We start from the raw sequence: 22,352 nt of genomic DNA on the forward strand, positions 1-22,352 counted from the left end.
AGAGAATCCTCCTTCATGGATTTTTGTATCTTTATGTTAAAATAGAAATACTTGTATATTGCTTAATGCACACGCAAATATAATAAATAAAAAATGATTTGGTCTTATATCGGCTACTGCCTGTACAATGTAGATATAAATCTGTAGTTACTAGTGACATTTTATGATAGGATAGGAATCTGTACTTGCAGGTAACAATGACATTTTATTTTTTGTAGTTAAAGGTGACACAAAGTGACACAGTTATGAGTATCGATACAAAAATAATATTTATATCAAAACAAATAGGGATTTCAAAATAAAGCCCGCTGTCTCTTGTTTAACAGGTCTATATAGGCGGTAGTACTTTGTATAGCTCACACACTAAGAAAAACAACTCTGCCTTCCTGCCGATAATTCAGTCTTGTTTGTCTCCAGTAGTTTATTTCTATGATCGGGCGGAGCTTTGGCGTGAGAGTTTTTCTGATCAGGCACGGAGTTATCGCGCTGATGCAGACAGAAGGATACCTATGTATACTTTAACAAGTCCGTACTCAAACATAGGACTCAAACGACACACCTGTCCGTTCTGATGCCTCTGTGGCAGTGTAACTTTCGGTATCACTAAAGTCCTTTTTTCTACGAGGAGAAAAGTAAGAGGAGATAACCGGTTCTGATGTCTGCAAATAAAATAGTAAAGTTTCAAACAAAAGTTCGTCAGCCGTGCTGTAACAACAAACATCATCAAAGAGAAATGTGAGGATGGTTAGAAATTATTTGGTCGAGACGCCATACTTCAGTCAAATCAGTAGAAGTAATGTATCAAGCTTGGTAAAAAATAATTCGAGGCCATAATTTTGTCCACACTTTGCGTAACAATCGTACATTGTATTACCAGAAAAACATAGCAATACATTCAACACTGTATGTCATTGCCTTACACTAAACATTCGATCATATTCGAGTAATACAATAACTCGAAAATTTTCTCATGGTTCCGCCGACTTCGAGATAACGAGGTGCGTCCGTTACAGACATTTCAATATCTGAGTATCTATCAATGAACAAGAGGTTGTCTCAAACCGACATTACAACATATTGCTATTTACTTGGACTTACCCACAGTGTACTTTGTGACTTCGTTTTGTCAGAGGCAAATGCTTTGTTGACATAGGTTGCAAGTTCTTCCCAAGGGTCGACAACCCAGCCCTCTACATACGTCACGAGACGGCGATGCTTAACCAGGGCTGGACCCCATTCTCGGGTCGGTGTTACCAACAGCTTTATTTTCTACAGTGGTAATTCATAAAATTAATATTACAAGTTACTGACCAACACAGTTATATTTCATTTCCATACTTTCATTTGAACTCTCAAGCAAATCACGAAACATGCATTCAAACTTTTGTTCTGTTAAATACATTTTTATCGGCGGAAGTGACGTCATACCTCTACAAAACTATCTTCGTCGTCTTCTCTTGATATCTTGTAAAGCATCGTAATGGGAATGGCTAATACAGAGAGGAATGCCATGACCCAGCCCAACGCGTCAGCCCAGCCCGGATATTTGTAATCTCCGTACTCAGAAGGGGAGTAATCCACGAACGTGAAGATGAACAAGGCCTAAAAGTACAAGTTTTCATGTGATTTATATTCAGATAAACCGAGTAAGATAAATAATAGGGTATATAACAATGACCTTTTCTCTAGTGTTTATGTATCATGCTGTTTCACGGTATCCTTGTCATCAAAATAACAAACACCAAGACAAAGTTATATTACCAGTGTAACGATGAAATTAAACATCTCCAATCGTTGCCATTGATTGGCAATACAAATTGTAGAACTGACCAATCAGAACTCAAAGCTGTGCTTTCTAATGGCTGCACTTAATACTCAGGTTTAAATGAAGTGAAGGAATCCTAAGTGGACATTATGCTACTCTTTGTTGTATGCATCCCGGCTTTTGTTGAATCTATTATAGTTTTCTAAACAATTAATGTTAGTAAACATCAGAAAGCGGAGTGTAGTTTTGTCGAGTTTACACCATTTTAACAAGATAAGCAGACTATTGACCATCCACAAACTGTCAACTTATTAAAAACTTAAAAGGACTAATGACCCACCAGGTGTCTAATTTATACTTACCAAAAGCTTTAGAGGACTGATGACCCACCAGGTGTTAAATTTATACTTACCACCAGCGTTAGAGGACTGATGACCACCAGGTGTCTAATTTATACTTACCACAAGCGTTAGAGGACTGATGACCCACCAGGTGTCAAATTGATACTTACCACAAGCGTTAGAGGACTGATGACCCACCAGTTGTCTAATTTATACTTACCACAAGCGGTAGAGGACTGAGGACCCACCAGTTGTCTAATTTATACTTACCACAAGCGTTAGAGGACTAATGACCCACCAGTTGTCTAATTTATACTTACCACAAGCGTTAGAGGACTAATGACCAACCAGATGTTTAATTTATACTTACCACAAGCGTTAGAGGACTAATGACCCACCAGATGTCAAATTTATACTTACCACAAGCGTTAGAAGACTAATGACCCACCAGATATCTAATTTATACTTACCACAAGCGTTAGAGGACTAATGACCCACCAGTTGTCTAATTTATACTTACCACAAGCGTTAGAGGACTGAGGACCCACCAGGTGTCTAATTTATACTTACCACAAGCGTTAGAGGACTGAGGACCCACCAGGTGTCTAATTTATACTTACTACAAGTGTAAGAGGACTGATGACCCACCAGCAGATTTTCCACCACATTATCATTCTGAAGCCAAGCATGGTCTCAATATCCTTTAGGAAACGATTTACCCCTGGAAGATCAAAACAGAAAATGTTTCTTTAGCTTTCTGGACGATATGTAGTATTTATCAGAATTCGAAAAAAGACCGATATCCAAAATACTGACAATGCAAAACTGTGGTACATCCTAGAACCAGAAAGGTGAAAGACAAAGCTGATAATCATCTTTCGACTTTCCATAAAACCTTAACTCAATATTTGTCGTGAACAAATCCTAAATTTCATTTAAACAAGTAAAAAGAACACACCGAAACGGCCTACACTAACACAGAACTTGCGATGACCAATCACATGGCGGAAAGGTTGACAGAAGAGAGGGCAGATAGGCTTAATGTTAATTAATTAAAATACTGGTGTACAATATGGCTTACATGTGGACATATTGATAATCACACAGCACATTTCTATATTCCGGTGCAGTCTGTTAAAAAGACATGACAAAGACTTGTGAATATTGACAATTAACGACAGAATGTGAGGACAACCATCTGAAATAACATCACATACCATATACATAGGCTACACATATGTTCTCAAATAGGCCGATTATAAGGAGGGTCCAGCCTCCCACATAATTATCCATCAGCTGCAACAGGTACATACCGCCCTGAAAAGTCAAACAGTTACACTTTAACGTTCGTCTGATAGTACCTACAATGTGGTGTTGACAACACTAGCAGGGAGACGATAACATGTACTAAGTCAAGAGACGGACCAAAGACAAACATCTGAGATAATTGATAATCTAATAAATTCACCGTTAATCTTTAATCGTTACAGTGTGAAAAAAAGATTCAAACACATTACTATATTAACGACCAAGTATAATATGTATGTCAGTTAGATATACCATACTTAAGGGTAGCTAAAATTCCACCGACACTTATCATAGAGCCTGAAATAGTTTGATAAAAGTACATACGGTCCAGTTCAAACATTAGAATATTATTTTACAATACAACAATGAGTTTTGCACCCTATAATGACACACGTCCAGTTTTGGCACCCTGAAGACACTGCCATTTATGAATCTATGTTACAGACATTTTCTTTCCTCAGAAAGGGTCATTTCAGATACTCCGACAGCTTATATAAGCTTGAATGCATCAGTGAATGACAACGTTGATGACCCATGTCAACAATGTCCTGACTCACTCCCAACAAAGTGGACTAAATGGAAATGTTCCATGTGTCCTGATAAAGTCGGGGTATTAATATTGCTTCCCTTTCTAGAAGAATCAAAGTCAATATACTGGTCTAGGCAAAAGTATCATTTTAAAAATTAAATCCTGTAACTTGAAAGATGAATTATGCAAATACGAACTAAATCAATAGTGTTCAATCATCTTTATAAACTTTCAGGTATATACAGATGACAGAGATCCATATTAGTTTCACTACTTAAAGTTCTACCACTCATTAATTAACATTTGTACTCAGTACATAAACTCCGCCTCTCAATCTAACAAGCATTTCTCTATTTGGTACTCTGAGTCCCGTATCTGTATATAACAAGCATTTCTCTATTTGGTAGTCTAAGTCCCGTATCTGTATATAACAAACATTTCCCTATTTTGTACTCTAAGTCCCGTATCTGTATATTACAAGCATTTCTCTATTTGGTAGTCTAAGTCCCGTATCTGTATATTACAAGCATTTCTCTATTTGGTACTGTAAGTCCCGTATCTGTATATTACAAGCATTTCTCTATTTGGTAGTCTAAGTCCCGTATCTGTATATAACAAACATTTCCCTATTTGGTAGTCTAAGTCCCGTATCTGTATATTACAAACGTTTCCCTATTTGGTAGTCTAAGTCCCGTATCTGTATATAACAAACATTTCCCTATTTGGTAGTCTAAGTCCCGTATCTGTATATAACAAACATTTCTCTATTTGGTAGTCTAAGTCCCGTATCTGTATATTACAAGCATTTCTCTATTTGGTACTGTAAGTCCCGTATCTGTATATTACAAGCATTTCTCTATTTGGTAGTCTAAGTCCCGTATCTGTATATAACAAACATTTCCCTATTTGGTAGTCTAAGTCCCGTATCTGTATATAACAAACATTTCCCTATTTGGTAGTCTAAGTCCCGTATCTGTATATAACAAACATTTCCCTATTTGGTAGTCTAAGTCCCGTATCTGTATATTACAAGCATTTCTCTATTTGGTAGTCTAAGTCCCGTATCTGTATATTACAAGCATTTCTCTATTTGGTAGTCTAAGTCCCGTATCTGTATATAACAAACATTTCTCTATTTGGTAGTCTAAGTCCCGTATCTGTATATTACAAGCATTTCTCTATTTGGTAGTCTAAGTCCCTTATCTGTATATTACAAGCATTTCTCTATTTGGTAGTCTAAGTCCCGTATCTGTATATAACAAACATTTCCCTATTTTGTACTCTAAGTCCCGTATCTGTATATTACAAGCATTTCCCTATTTGGTAGTCCAAGTCCCGTATCTGTATATAACAAACATTTCCCTATTTTGTATTCTAAGTCCTGTATCTGTATATAACAAACATTTCTCTATTTGGTACTGTAAGTCCCGTATCTGTATATTACAAACATTTCCCTATTTGGTACTGTAAGTCCCGTATCTGTATATTACAAGCATTTCCCTATTTGGTATTCTAAGTCCCGTATCTGTATATAACAAACATTTCTCTATTTGGTACTCTAAGTCCCGTATCTGTATATTACAAACATTTCCCTATTTGGTAAGTCCCGTACAAGTTGATGTGATACCGGTACCTATCAAACATTGATTTCTATCTTTACATGATCAGGTTGTTTCTAGTTACGTATGACAGTGCAAAAGACACACAAGTGAATAACACCCTTAAATTTAAGGTTAGAATACAGAAAATAAACATACTGATTTCAACTGCATGGCACAACAGTTTCGTTCTTTTCGGATCGGCAATGATGTTAAAGGCCTTTTCAAGCCCGTCAAACCCAAGGCGATCGAAGGAGTTGTCAACATCTAGATGGGAGGTGCTACTACCCCCTTAATACAACAGATTTAAAATGATTAACCTAAGTGAATCAACTTACCGGAGCGGTCAGTGGAAGTCCTAGGAGGAAAAAACATATACAGATACACATAATCACTAACGTCTTCTTTGGTCGAAGATGTGGAAATTGGTCAAGGACACCAGTCAACACGGTCTCCAACATGGCGAACTGGAATTAAAGGAGACATCGAATAACTGGGTGGGAAAAAAATGCTAAACAGAAGTTTGGTTTCAGACAAGAAAAAGGAAAAACATTGTTTTTGGTGCATATTTATGGAGACAAACATTATAAAACATGTAAACTGTTTTCATTGATGCGATCTTTGAAGCAGACCAAGAACATGTTGAAGAAGCAGATGTATATAAAATAGAGACAACAACCACAGTTAATGCCACCAGATATGTGAAAAGTACCTGACTGTCGAGTCCTAGCGTAATCAACATAAAGAAGAATAGGATGGACCAGAGTGGAGGAGGTGGAAGACTTGTCACCGCTTCAGGATACACCACAAACGCTAGACCAGCACCTGTACGTGTGTAGGTAAGGTTTAAAATGCAAGTAATTAAAACAACAGAGAAAACACGAACGACAACAAAATCATAATCCAGACTTAAATTAACATGAGGGGAAAATATCAGCATGTGAATATAATCTTAATCCAAACTCAAATTCAACAAAAATATTGCAAAATATGAACAAATATATATGTATCGTGATCAATAGAATTAAGTAATGTTTATTTCCGAAATAAGAACACGGTAAACAACACAGAATACTTAATAAAGAAATTATACCATTAGTCTCTAGTACCAAACAGTACAGAACTGCCAATAAACCGAACTACTCACCGTCTTTAGCAACGTCCTTCACCTCTACGTTGAGTTTGTCGGCCATGAAACCCAGGTAGGAGAATATAACAAACCCAGCAAAGATGCAGGTAAGCGTGTCTCCTAAACTGACTATAACGGAGTCCCTGTACGTAGAGTATGGAAAAGTTTTACATATTTACAAATCTAATGATATACACAAATGTTTGTTTACTGTGGCTTTACGTCATATAAACAACCATGGTCAATTAAGGACATGGCAAGTTTGGGAGGTGGTGACTGTCCCACTCAGGCCTCGAAGCCGTGACCCAGGGGTGGAGGTGATAAAGACGGTCAGACCTCTAAACCAATCAGCACCTTCATAAACAATATGCAGCTACCAAGGAATCGATAAACTGGTATCTCAGTGATAATGTTGATGTGACGTAAATGATATTGTTGATGTGACGTGTATGATATTGTTGATGTGACGTAAATGATATTGTTGATGTGACGTACATGATATTATTGATGTGACATACATGATATTGTTGATGTGACGTATATGATAATGTTGATGTGACGTATATGATAATGTTGATGTGACGTAAATGATAATGTTGATGTGACGTAAATGATAATGTTGATGTGACGTATATGATAATGTTGATGTGACGTATATGATAATGTTGATGTGACGTACATGATATTGTTGATGTGACGTATATGATATTGTTGATGTGACGTATATGATATTGTTGATGTGACATACATGATATTGTTGATGTGACGTATATGATATTATTGATGTGACGTATATGATATTGTTGATGTGACGTACATGATATTGTTGATGTGACGTATATGATATTGTTGATGTGACGTACATGATATTGTTGATGTGACGTACATGATATTGTTGATGTGACGTATATGATATTGTTGATGTGACATACATGATATTGTTGATGTGACGTATATGATATTGTTGATGTGACGTATATGATATTGTTGATGTGACATACATGATATTGTTGATGTGACGTACATGATATTGTTGATGTGACGTATATGATATTGTTGATGTGACGTACATGATATTGTTGATGTGACATACATGATATTGTTGATGTGACGTATATGATATTGTTGATGTGACGTATATGATATTGATGTGACATACATGATATTGTTGATGTGACATACATGATATTGTTGATGTGACGTATATGATATTGTTGATGTGACGTACATGATATTGTTGATGTGACGTATATGATATTGTTGATGTGACGTACATGATATTGTTGATGTGACGTACATGATATTGTTGATGTGACGTACATGATATTGTTGATGTGACGTACATGATATTGTTCATGTGACGTATATGATATTGTTGATGTGACGTATATGATATTGTTGATGTGACGTATATGATATTGTTGATGTGACGTATATGATATTGTTGATGTGACGTATATAATATTGTTGATGTGACATACATGATATTGTTGCAAATGTCTTGGATAACTCTTACTTGAGAATATTGTTATGGAACCGGTTGTAGCTGGACAATGTGACCAGCCCTCCACCAGCAATAGACATGGAGAAAAATATCTGGACAGCAGCGTCTTTCCATACCTGTTGGCATTGAATTGTGAATATGTGTTACACAAAACGGAGCAACTTGTCTAGAAACAAATTTCGTCTATTTTCACCTGGCACCTTTCCCCAACAGGTCGAAAATTTCTTCTTTATTAAAAGTCAAAATCGCCATGGAATTAAAACAAAGATACATTGGAATTACAGTATTACTTCTCATAACCAGCTTCAAAATATATGCATTGGACAAAATTATATTCAGCTCCAGACCGGGTAATTATGGCTTAACTCATTTTGAAGTTAGAGACGTATCTTTGCGTCTACGAGCATTCTGGCGCTAGTAGTAATAACTAACCTACATACCCTGGCGTCTAGAAATCTCCCCCACTCGGACAAGATGTAGTAATACCTAACCTACATACCCTGACGTCTAGAAGTCTCCCCCACTCGGGTACGATGTAGTAATACCTAACCTACATACCCTGATGTCTAGAAGTCTCCCCCACTCGGGTACGATGTAGTAATACCTAACCTACATACCCTGTCGCATAGGAGGGTCCCCAACTCGGATAGAATGTAGTAATACCTAACCTACATACCCTGGCGTCTAGAAGTCTCCCCAACTCGGACACGATGTAGTAATACCTAACCTACATACCCTGACGTCTAGAAGTCTCCCCAACTCGGACACGATGTAGTAATACCTAACCTACATACCCTGGCGTCTAGAAGTCTCCCCCACTCGGGTACGATGTAGTAATACCTAACCTACATACCCTGATGTCTAGAAGTCTACCCCACTCGGGTACGATGTAGTAATACCTAACCTACATACCCTGTCGCATAGGAGGGTCCCCAACTCGGATAGAATGTAGTAATACCTAACCTACATACCCTGGCGTCTAGAAGTCTCCCCAACTCGGACACGATGTAGTAATACCTAACCTACATACCCTGACGTCTAGAAGTCTCCCCAACTCGGACACGATGTAGTAATACCTAACCTACATACCCTGGCGTCTAGAAGTCTCCCCCACTCGGATACGATGTAGTAATACCTAACCTACATACCCTGATGTCTAGAAGTCTCCCCCACTCGGGTACGATGTAGTAATACCTAACCTACATACCCTGTCGCATAGGAGGGTCCCCAACTCGGATAGAATGTAGTAATACCTAACCTACATACCCTGGCGTCTAGAAGTCTCCCCAACTCGGACACGATGTAGTAATACCTAACCTACATACCCTGACGTCTAGAAGTCTCCCCCACTCGGACACGATATAGTAATACCTAACCTACATACCCTGGCGTCTAGAAGTCTCCCCCACTCGGGTACGATGTAGTAATATACTCCTTTTCCAGCTCCGTCCAGCGTGACGCCACGGAAGAAGAGGATGATCAAAACAACGTAAGGGAAGATTGCAGTGAAGTACACCACCTATTTGGAAACAAATAACAGTACACTAATGCAGTTCTCCTGATTGATCAGATGTAAACCAGTCATGTCCTCTTATTAATACGTATAATGTGCTTATATGCACTGCCACATTATCATAGAACACACCACGTACATAGCTTGAAGACGTACAACATCTATATTATATGTATATGTGTGTGTAAAACACAGATTACGTTAACCAGGAGGTAATTCCTCTGTTATGCACGATAACCATTGTCATCACATCTTCCTACCGATCGGCAACCTCATCAACTTAACGACTGTTGCGATAAATTAGAATTCAGGTTTACAATAACTCAATATCTTACACAGCAAATAGATATATATTTTTGAAAAACATTTTTGTTGTTGTTTGAAAGATAGCCATGTCTTGTTTGTGACTCAAAAGAAACCATCGGTCTCACAAAGGTACTCACTTTTCCTGTGGTCTTAATACCCTTGATCAGGCAGAGGAAACAGACAAACCAGGCCAGTAACAGACAAAGAACCAGTTCCCAGCGAGGTTGTCCAAATTCTTCAAGGCCGGAACTCAGACCCAGCGCTCGATTACTGTAACCGTCGAAATCATTGTGACTCTTAATTATAGAAATATTATCGTAAATGTTCATCAGATATTGGAAGTCTACAAAAAACATTGATAACGAGCATCGAAAAAAATCAAATATAAAACCCATGTTAAGAGTAGTAAAAAAATTAAACTCACTTGAAGTATTCCTCCGCAGGTGATATCCGCTTCCGGCCTGTTGCATTGGTAAACAAGCTGTCGTTCCACAGTCCTTTAAATAAACCGTTCACAAGACATGTGCCGTTCAAGAGCTTCTCCCCTTCTCCACACTTAACCAAGGGCAGTTTGAGACTGCAGTCTGTGAAAAGAAAATTGAGATAAAATAATCACAGATATAATGGCATTATTGTTAACAGTAATGTATTACTCTTGCGACTCCAGACTTTGTCCAAAGGTGTGGTTTCAAAATGGTCTAAGAAGCAAATCAATAGAGTGTATGTCTTATAAGTAGCCTCTGTAGTTGTACTTCTACAATCTGGCATTTAAGTCCAAACATTTACATTCGCAAGAATACAGTGCCACATTTGTGCCAAAAATGAAAATAAAGTGTATTGCTTTCGGGGGAAAAGCTACTATATCGATTTTTTCATTTTTTATAGAATACTAAGCATGAACATACTGGTAATAACATGTTATGTGTCATATATACAAAGCAAGAAGTCACAGTTATAAATACATAAACACAAAACATAAAAATGTGATTGATTTTGAGATAGATCATGCTCCTTTGACATTAAACAAATGTTTCAAAATGTTCAAGTAAAAACAAAAATTCCTATTAGAGTCCATTCGTAGTGATGTGACAAAAAACCTTCAAACAGTATAAGATAAATTGCCCAAAATAGTAATTACGAGTTTTGTGCAAAGTAATTAAAATTGACAATATTGCTATGTATTTTAAGGGAAAACGAGCAAAGGGGAAACTCCCTTTTGGATTGGAGTATTGTATAGTGAACCGAAACAAAATGTTTACACTTGGTTTTATTAGTACAACTGTCACCTACACTAATAACTCACTAAAGTAAAAATTCAACTTTCAAAATGGCCGTCATTGTACCTAATAACCACAAAAAGTAAATGTATTTTACTACTGCTGAATCAATTTTCTAACAAGAATGCTGAATGATAGATTTAAGTCGGTTTCCACATTAAACCACTTAATCTAGAATCCAATAAGGCTTCTTTGTCCTAGAATTTTATTGGCCATGTTAGTGTTGGTTACATCGTACAGTGATGTAGTTCTAATTGTCCACGTCGTCCCTACCTAATGCCTTGAAGATGATAGTTGGTAGTGAAATCTACATAACTTGAGACTTGCCTTAAAACTTTTGACTTTTGGTGCAAAGGCTTATTGGTTTATAATTGCATGTATTATCCTAAATAGTACAGGATACCGGCTACGTGGGCACATACCCTAGTGGTTCTCTGTCCATTAGGACACTAGTAATACTATTCCCTTATTGGAATAATGGCGTCATAGCTGTCATGCTGGATCCAAACATTGTACTTTACACTGCTCTTATGCCTCGAGTGATCTGACATCGTACAATGTCTCGTGAGTGCCGATAGATCCAGATCTTGTAGTCACCATCATCACCAAGGTGCTCTTTTATGTAGCCAGCTGCCTGTGATATTTGGTAGGTGCCACAGGCTATTGTCCGAAGTCATTCCACGTCTAACATTTGGAAGTCACAATCATCCGCAGTAGCATCTAGTTTGACAAATAGTGACTTGGCCTTTCTGGTCAGATCTGGCTCATTTTTCACACGCTAAACTTAGATGTTGTAAACACTAAGACGCGCCTTAATTTGGCAGTCAGCTCCTTATCCTTTGCGTCTTGCTCTTATGTTCTAACATATGGGTCCTCGGATTCCATTGAGACACGCTCTTACTTCAACCTCTATGGGAAATTAGCATTGCTGGAAACCCACTATTGTCCTTATGTGACGTTCTAAATTTTAATACAATTGTGATGATTATCTTTCCTATTCCAGAATTTGCCACAGGTAATAATAACAGTATGTAATGTTGCTGTACCAAGAATTTTCAAACCCGTCATATTTACCTTTGCTATTCCAGAAGTTGTTACAGCCCTGCCATGGTAGCTCGCTGGTAAACGAGGCAAACATATAGAAATATGCCCAGGCTAGAATCATATTGTAGTACATAGAGGTTCCGGCGGATACGATCACCATGGCAATACCCACACCTGAAATGTCAAGTCAAAGTCTATCGTACACTTGATATTTACTTTGATTTCAATCTTTAAAATTCAAGAGTATGAATGAAACTGATGAGTGGTCCCCGAACACGACTTTTGTTGGATACAAAATTTTAAGAATGGGCAATAATTCTGTTATCAAATTTGGTATACCGCACATTTTCTTTGTGTGATCAATGTATACACCAAATTTAATGATCCTTGCTTAACTGTAGACAAAGGTATGCTCCGGACACGAAAGGACGGACAGACATGGCGGCGACGATATGCTCAACCGCAAATTTTCGGGAGTATAAACACAAACTGTTATGCCATTGATTTCAATGTAAAGAAATCTCCACAATGTGACGTTAGAAATTATTGTCCCCACTTGTTTTGTTGGAGAAGTCAACCTTGATATTGAACGGTTACTTCTGGAATGTTCTTTGTACGTTAGCAGACGCTTCAGACGCTTATACACATTTTGCAAGATCTTAATTATTCTAGAGAGTTTCAAATGAAAAAGTGGTATGCAAAATTATGTACTTTCTGTAGCCTTCAATTTATTTATATGTTTGGAGAAGTCGTGAAAAGCCTAGGATAAATCTGATTCAGTTTTATGTGATGATATGAGTAAAAAGAAAAAGAAAACCTTTGAAGAGAGGTGCGAAACGCCAACAGGTCATGGGTCCACTGCTGCAGAACTGGCCGAGACATGCCTCCATGAAGAAGAGAGGTACGCCTATGATCACCATCATGACAACAAACGGAATGAGGAAGGCTCCGCCTCCGTTCCGGTAACACAAGTAGGGGAAGCGCCAAACGTTACCAAGGCCCACGGCGTAACCCAGCAAGGATAAAAGGAAGTCAAACCGACCCGACCAATTCCCGCGCTCCTCGTTCTCATCAACACCGAAAATCTGCTTCCGGCTGTCAGTCGTCTCCTCCGTCATCATAGTACCCTGAAATGACGTGAGAGACAGGGTACTGTCGGATATACAGCGGCTTCGCTGAGTTTAAGTCCTTGATACTTAACGCACTACATGTATATATAGTCGATGAGTAACTTCTGTGCATCGTACAAGGCCTTTATCATTTACACAAATGTTTGTCCAACAACTAACAAAGAGTTACAGTTGTACATTCTGCACAAAATTTCTTGTACCCCATTAGGAAGTGGAAGAACTAAATTCACGTGCCAGACAGACAGACCAGCAAACATGCAAATTATGGTCAGTGAAAAAAATGGCGATGAGATCACATATGATATAAATGAAACAGATAGAACTACAATAACGAAGACTGTACACTTGTATATTACTTTTAATCATGTTTGAATGTTGTGACTGACAGGAGACCTCCAGCGATACAAGGACTTAATGTGAATGATCTTTATACGAACATTTCAACCTACCCTTGATGGCGTCCGAGAGTAGCCTCGCTTTGGTCTGTATACTCCAGGGTCCATTGAGGTTATGATATCTCTGGAGTTGCGCCTGGAATTGACTGGTGTGGACTCGGAATCCGCTTCGTTCACGGTGTCCTAGGGTGAAATAATGAGAGGTAGAAAAAAGTACGTATGATACCCTTGATGTAATAGTAGAAATTATCCACGTGGTAGAAAAGGCAATGGGCTTATTTACAACAGTAACATAACCTCGGTGCTTTATTTCCTTCGTTAGACAGACACGGCAATTGTACTATGTATAATTCCCGTGTCTGTCTAACGAAGGAAATAAAGCATAAAGATATTAAACAATTTCACATATCTAGATAGTAATGAGTATCTCGATTTCTGAGGAGGGCTACGATTCATTTGAGGAGACTGAGAATAATCCAACTGACAATGAAAGAAATCCTACACATCTACCACTTCTTTTCATAGATTTGAAGTACGCTTCCTCTTCACATTAACGTAAAACGACAGCTGTATAGACATTACTAAGTCTGTCCGTTACTCCCTTATCCACAAATATTCACTTCGGTACCCTCCTGATGCTCGTGTATGTTCTAATAGAAAGCATTCTACATCCTGATACAAAGATCAGTATAAACCATAATGTTTCTCTGTAAAGTAAACTGAGTGGATTTATTTCCTCAATGATTGTTTTGAAATTATATATCAAGCATCCAAACATGATAAATTAAGATTTGAAACTTTATCAGACTCAGACTGTCGTGTATGGGCTGACTGGACCTTGGGTCAATTTAGGACATGTAGGGCTTGTGAGAATCTGACCTTGTTTCAGTTTTACTGACACCGCATGTGCAATAGACCTGTTTCTGTATTTTGGGGCAAAACTTAAAACTAATCTTTCATGGAATCAAAAGACCTACTTCTCCAAAGCCAAGTTGTCAAGATATTTTCACAAAATTGTTGATATATTTAACACTTTAGTTGTCCCTAAATACCTTGGTACAGCCCATATATCTCACCAAAAACTATCACACACAATACTGTATCTACCAAACCATTTCATGGTGATCAGATCACTCTTGTCTTAGATAGTACCAATATCTGTCTCAACAAAAGCAAACATCATCAGTTTCAAAGGGTATCAAACGAAGGGCAGAAAAAACACAACTATTTAAAGTTAATTTCCATTGTACTGCCTGATGGGTATGTTTTAGTCACAATTGGTTCTTATCACGGCAGTGTAGATGATGTATCCATAACAACGCATCTTGGAGAAATTCGACGTCCTGAAATCTTGGCTAGTAGTAAACGACAATGAGATTGTGAATCGTGGTTCCAGGGACGTCTTCTTGCTGAGCTGGGATATGATGCTAGAATGCCGTCGATTTTACCAGCTGGAAAATCACAGTTAGACTCACAAACAGCCAATAGTGATCTTTCGTGCACCAAACCACGATGAGTTGTATATCTATACAATGGACGTCTTTAGAAGTGGGTACTTTTCAAATATCAATTTCCATCAAATGACTTCACAGAAATTATTGACAAGTTAGTTCGCATTGTAACTGCATGTCTACGTGCCTTCAGAGGACCCGTATGTGTTTCGGATCCACTTCGTGTGGAAAGAGATACTAAAATGGCTCAATGAATGCTTTCGCTCCTATAAAAACGACGTTTGGCAAAGCGACCTGGTGAAGTCTACAACATGACACGCCGAGCTAAAATTGAATGACCGAAACTTGCAGCATCTGATATCTCATTCCCTCGTGTGGATATGGTACAAGTAGTTACCTGGTTTCATGGTGGAACATAAGACAGTTAACGGTGATTATTAGATTTTGGTCATTCGAGGACAGGTTCATTCTCCAACAGGTATCAAACGAAGTATAATGTTTGGATTTAGTTTGACGAGGATGAACCTGACGATCCTGTGAAGGTTTAATATTGTTTATGTCCTGCAGGAAAGAGAATCTCTGGAATGTGGGCCCACGTTGCATCATTAATACATAATTTGGGGTATAATGTGGATTTGGAACATCCAAAACCAATGCAACCACATTGCTAATACCTCAATGAAAGAAACAGAAAATAAGTAACAGAAATCTGAATTGTCCCTAGAACAGTTCTACCGATCCCCGAATTCGATGAAATTTTCGGTACTTTAAGTACATATATTTGAACAAGACTTGAATTTGTTGAAACTTTCATGAAAACTTATGATTTTTCTCATAACTTTTCATGTTTGTAATATTTAGCTTTATATTTGAGTTCAAAATATGGGACCCAATTAAATGATTTTTTGAATTTTTTTTAAAAAAGTGTTTGGGTAAGATGTGCACCGTGGCTTACACAAATGGCACGGATCATAAAATAGGTCATAGTACAGGCCATAAGTGACGTTTGGACTTTTTAAACATACATTCTTAGGAGTTTACTGGTGTATTTAAAATAACACATAATAAAGGTTAAATTGGGAAGTGGAAAAAACTACATGTAGCCAGAAACAGGTTCTTTATTATCAATTTTAAAGGCAAAATATTGATATGTTACACATGTACACATTCTAACTAATGCTTGAACTTCACCAGTGTACTTCAAAAATGAGATAATGTATAAATCTCATTGTTTAACCTTGATATGACCTCCACGCGACCACCGTTGTAAACGGACCGTGAAACGGTTACCATGGAAGCTACACCTATATCTGATTGTGATTAAAATTAACTTACGTTAGAAACACTTCTGTGGCGGCCCGAGAGAATGACCGGGTTGTCAATACCGACCAAGTCCGGTAGGTTGGCTGTCCTATTCGGGATACGGTCATCTCCTGGCTTGACGTCATCATCATCTGTCCACTTGTCATCCTAACAAGTACCGGGGAATTCATGATTACGTTGTACGTATATTGTAAAAAAAAGGCTTTGAGTAGAATTGTTACAGTACTGACTAAAGGCTGGATCGATGTTCTGACAGAAGTGATAGTCTCTATCAAAATCGGATTTATTATGTAAAACAAGTATAAATACAACAAGAAATGATAACTAAACTTCACGAGATATCTTATAACTCTAACACTGTTGACATGTAAGAGCGTGGATTATAAACACCACGGGTATATTTACACTGTGTTATACACTGTCATACACTAACAAAGGCATATGTACCACAATTACTGCATTGAAAGCCTCTAACATAAAACTCTAACATCGAGAGAGTTTACATTGTTGTATAACTATTGTGGTCGGGAATATTACATAAAACCAGCCAATAAATCTTGCAGTTAGTGGTTTACAAGGTACGGTGGTTCCACACCTGAACGCTGACAGGAATATATTAAGTTTTCTATACAAAATGTCAGTTTCAGCTACTATTTAAACTGAAATCATACCACCAGAGACGTATATAACACATGTACGTGTCTGATACAACATGATGCCGCATCTCAAAGTTAAAGAGGTACCAGTAGTAATCAACATCACAATATATCTGTATATCACCTGAATTCTACCTGTATTTGATATGTCAATAACGTACAGTTTTTCGTACCTTTTTTCAGGACACTGACTCTGCACAATCATATACAGTATACGATGTAGGTCGTCTAAAGTAACACGAGTAGAACGGTATATTTAAACCACATTCAAAACTGTTTTATATACATACGTGCTCGTCCTCGCTGGACATTGTGTTGAGTTGACCTCTCGTGCCCTTTTGTCGTACAAACTGACCTAATGCTACACCGTTACGCCATGTTCGGCCATCTAACTGTTCCAACAAGTGTTACTTCCGGTACGGGTAGGCGTGGGGTATTTCCAAAACAAACTTAGTACATGTTAACTCGAGCGTGACGGAGAGAATACAAATAAGAAGATCACCTCGAGCTTTAAAGGCAAGGGCAAACACACAATAGTCAAATGAATGTGTGTTTGGTCATGATTTGCATGACTGATCACACATCTACACATGAATGCGAGCCGAGTAGATTTTTTTATCGAATGCTGTTATATGTAACAGAGACGTATATAACACATTTATGTTATATACGTCTCTGTATGTAAGAAATTTAATCGAAGTGGTACCTATTTAGGCCTAAAGATAAAGATATCAGAGACCTCGATATGAAATATAGTTACTCGTTTTTATTGATTCTAATATAGGTTAAATTAAAAAGGAACACCAGCGTTATGTATCAAAATTTAAAGTATTTGGAACAGAACTTGTATGTATAATGTAAAACGTCGTGTGGAGGACGTGGAGGTCTTTCTGATGTGTTAGTGTGTGAGTCAGTGGTGGTGGTGGTGGATGTCTGTGTGTGTGATGGTGGTGTTGGTGGTGTGAAAATCAGTCAAGAAAGTGCACCTCCCTTGCTAGACAAACCGGTAGGTGTGTGTGTGTTTGACGGTGGTGGTGTTGTGTTGGTGTGGTGGCACTTTTTTTATCTTCTCAAGAACCGCTGAGCAGATTCAAACCAAACGTGGTCACTTGCACAAATACCTGAAGGGACAAAATTTGAGTTCCCCATCCTCTGTGGTTTATAGCGTAGGACTAATACAATAAAAACGTATTGTCTTAAGTATTTATAAAGTACTTAATAAGGTTGTAATATCAAAGAGTAGCTCGAGCAAAAAGGCAATTTGTCTGGTGTTCAGATGTGATTCGTTATTTTGATATTATCAAAGATAGTAGAAAGACCTTGATTTTGCTGTAATATAGTCTTTATTAATTAAAGATTATAATTATACTTCTGACTCATTTCTTACTTACTGTGAATGAAAAATACAATTTCACTGTCAATCAATATAAAGAAACTGTAGGGAAATCCCCGTACTTTTCTGCGGATTGTTGATAGAGGTACATTTACATCTACATAATTGTACAAATTTTTATTGGAAAAATGTAAGGTTTTTTTGCAGCATGAAAATCTAATACTGAAAAATGCAACAAATTGTGGTCTTCCATGACCGATGCTTTCGATTTCATCAGAACCGACAACGTGTTAATAAAGTATGCATGCTGCACGCGTATTCATTAAGTGTAAGTATGGAACAAGTCCTTAGTGTGTGCTATTTGTGTGCTATTGATACAGGAATATAATTATACTAGACAACTGTATATTCCGAATATATTCAATATTTTCTTGGTTGTTTTAAACCCACGATGTTTACTAATTTTATTTGATAGGCTATTCGGGTTTTCTTTTCCCTTTCATTACAGCTTGTGTTCAATCCTCTCGTCAATATGTTGGTGAAAAGTCATTAGACAAACAAGACACGAATATCTATTATAACAAAAAAGGGGAAATAACTCTAAATATTTTACTTTCCTCAGGTGTTCACAGGTAAAATTAGTGCTGCCCGTTTTAGATATATTATCTACGGATAATATCCATATATATATAGTATAAACGGAAAAAGAACCATAGATAAGAGACAGGCAAAATTACCTGTATCACGACCATCCAGTTGTTGTAATGACGAGCAGAAAATTATTACAAATGAAATAAAATGTAAAGGATAAGTTTATAAAATTTGGAAAGAGAAAAATTATTCTCTTTCATGTTCACGATTTTACAGGGTTTTACAATATTTGATTAATTCAACTTTCCAACAGGCTTACTACAGGACAAAGACTTTTGTTAATTTTCTTCTTTAATACTGTGGAAGTTATCACGAGGCTTTAACATGTTGAATTAAACATATCTATTGCCGTCAAACAACAGAGAGATGGCATAAAATTTCAAGGAATAACGATGGACATTTTTTTTTCAAAACTAAACATGTAACTATAAATGTATATGTATCTTAATGGTGAACATTTTTAATCAGCTAAATGAAAAAAAGGATTAAAGGCGACAAGAATAAGAACACCTAAATGGAATTCACAAAGACATTGAAAAAGATGATGACAAGGATGTGAATCTGATTTAAATAACAAAAGACACCGGGTCATGTGTTATTTTGTGCATTAGATATATCTGGACGTGGGTGATGGAGTATTTATTTATTCATTAATTTATTTTAATTATTTTATTTTATTTATAAAACACATACACGTTAACTCTCAACCAAGCAATCTGTTCAGGCCTGAAGAATCCAGGGTTTCCTCTGGCTCCTAAATAAGACATGTCCGTGAAACAGTCGAAAGTTAAGTGTTGGTGTAATTTTATACGTACAGCTCATCACTTACAAGGTGCGTTCCTGACGAGGAGACAAAGCTGTAGAATACATTAAGTGTTGGTGTAATTTTATACGTACAGATCATCACTTACAAGGTGTGTTCCTGACGAGGAGACAAAGCTGTAGAATACATTAAGTGTTGGTGTAATTTTATACGTACAGATCATCACTTACAAGGTGTGTTCCTGACGAGGAGACAAAGCTGTAGAATACATTAAGTGTTGGTGTAATTTTATACGTACAGATCATCACTTACAAGGTGTGTTCCTGACGAGGAGACAGCGCTGTAGAATACATTAAGTGTTGGTGTAATTTTATAGGTATACGTACAGATCATCACTTACAAGGTGTGTTCCTGACGAGGAGACAAAGCTGTAGAATACATTAAGTGTTGGTGTAATTTTATACGTACAGATCATCACTTACAAGGTGTGTTCCTGACGAGGAGACAAAGCTGTAGAATACATTAAGTGTTGGTGTAATTTTATAGGTATACGTACAGATCATCACTTACAAGGTGTGTTCCTGACGAGGAGACAGCGCTGTAGAATACATTAAGTGTTGGTGTAATTTTATAGGTATACGTACAGATCATCACTTACAAGGTGTGTTCCTGACGAGGAGACAAAGCTGTAGAATACATTAAGTGTTGGTGTAATTTTATAGGTATACGTACAGATCATTACTTACAAGGTGTGTTCCTGACGAGGAGACAAAGCTGTAGAATACATTAAGTGTTGGTGTAATTTTATAGGTATACGTACAGATCATCACTTACAAGGTGTGTTCCTGACGAGGAGACAAAGCTGTAGAATACATTAAGTGTTGGTGTAATTTTATACATACAGATCATTACTTACAAGGTGTGTTCCTGACGAGGAGACAAAGCTGTAGAATACATTAAGTGTTGGTGTAATTTTATATGTACAGATCATCACTTACAAGGTGTGTTCCTGACGAGGAGACAAAGCTGTAGAATACATTAAGTGTTGGTGTAATTTTATACGTACAGATCATCACTTACAAGGTGTGTTCCTGACGAGGAGACAAAGCTGTAGAATACATTAAGTGTTGGTGTAATTTTATAGGTATACGTACAGATCATTACTTACAAGGTGTGTTCCTGACGAGGAGACAAAGCTGTAGAATACATTAAGTGTTGGTGTAATTTTATACATACAGATCATTACTTACAAGGTGTGTTCCTGACGAGGAGACAAAGCTGTAGAATACATTAAGTGTTGGTGTAATTTTATAGGTATACGTACAGATCATCACTTACATGGCGTGTTTCTGACGAGGAGACAAAGCTGTAGAATACATTAAGTGTTGGTGTAATTTTATAGGTGTACATACAGATCATTACTTACAAGGCGTGTTTCTGACGAGGAGACAAAGCTGTAGAATACATTAAGTGTTGGTGTAATTTTATACGTACAGATCATCACTTACAAGGTGTGTTTCTGACGAGGAGACAGCGCTGTAGAATACATTAAGTGTTGGTGTAATTTTATACGTATACGTACAGATCATCACTTACAAGGTGTGTTCCTGACGAGGAGACAAAGCTGTAGAATACATTAAGTGTTGGTGTAATTTTATACGTACAGATCATCACTTACAAGGTGTGTTCCTGACGAGGAGACAAAGCTGTAGAATACATTAAGTGTTGGTGTAATTTTATACGTACAGATCATCACTTACAAGGTGTGTTCCTGACGAGGAGACAAAGTTGTAGAATACATTAAGTGTTGATGTAATTTTATACGTACAGATCATCACTTACAAGGTGTGTTCCTGACGAGGAGACAAAGCTGTAGAATACATTAAGTGTTGGTGTAATTTTATAGGTATACGTACAGATCATCACTTACATGGCGTGTTTCTGACGAGGAGACAAAGCTGTAGAATACATTAAGTGTTGGTGTAATTTTATAGGTATACGTACAGATCATCACTTACATGGCGTGTTTCTGACGAGGAGACAAAGCTGTAGAATACATTAAGTGTTGGTGTAATTTTATAGGTATACGTACAGATCATTACTTACAAGGTGTGTTCCTGACGAGGAGACAAAGCTGTAGAATACATTAAGTGTTGGTGTAATTTTATAGGTATACGTACAGATCATCACTTACAAGGTGTGTTCCTGACGAGGAGACAAAGCTGTAGAATACATTAAGTGTTGGTGTAATTTTATAGGTATACGTACAGATCATCACTTACAAGGTGTGTTCCTGACGAGGAGACAAAGCTGTAGAATACATTAAGTGTTGGTGT

At 37.3% G+C, this 22,352-nt stretch overlaps 1 protein-coding gene across 1 annotated transcript; it reads right to left on the bottom strand.

Moving 5' to 3' along the window:
* Positions 1 to 533: 533 nt before the first annotated feature.
* Positions 534 to 17,590, bottom strand: LOC132560712 (sodium-dependent proline transporter-like). The gene is made up of 17 exons (XM_060225387.1): positions 17,560 to 17,590; positions 16,626 to 16,760; positions 13,894 to 14,022; positions 13,132 to 13,441; positions 12,345 to 12,488; positions 10,418 to 10,577; positions 10,131 to 10,263; positions 9,559 to 9,693; positions 8,187 to 8,290; positions 6,689 to 6,813; positions 6,254 to 6,366; positions 5,880 to 6,008; positions 3,324 to 3,423; positions 2,727 to 2,827; positions 1,429 to 1,602; positions 1,099 to 1,269; positions 534 to 659 (listed from the first exon to the last, which is right to left on the bottom strand). Exons 1-17 carry the CDS (start codon positions 17,578 to 17,580, stop codon positions 534 to 536), a joined length of 2,310 nt encoding a protein of 769 aa, XP_060081370.1. The 5' UTR covers positions 17,581 to 17,590.
* Between the last annotated feature and the right edge of the window lie 4,762 nt (positions 17,591 to 22,352).

This window comes from Ylistrum balloti, unplaced genomic scaffold, assembly GCF_031769215.1.
Source record: "Ylistrum balloti isolate Yb309-2 unplaced genomic scaffold, AGI_CSIRO_Ybal_v1 Utg371104, whole genome shotgun sequence".
Classification (NCBI taxonomy): Eukaryota; Metazoa; Mollusca; class Bivalvia; order Pectinida; family Pectinidae; genus Ylistrum; species Ylistrum balloti.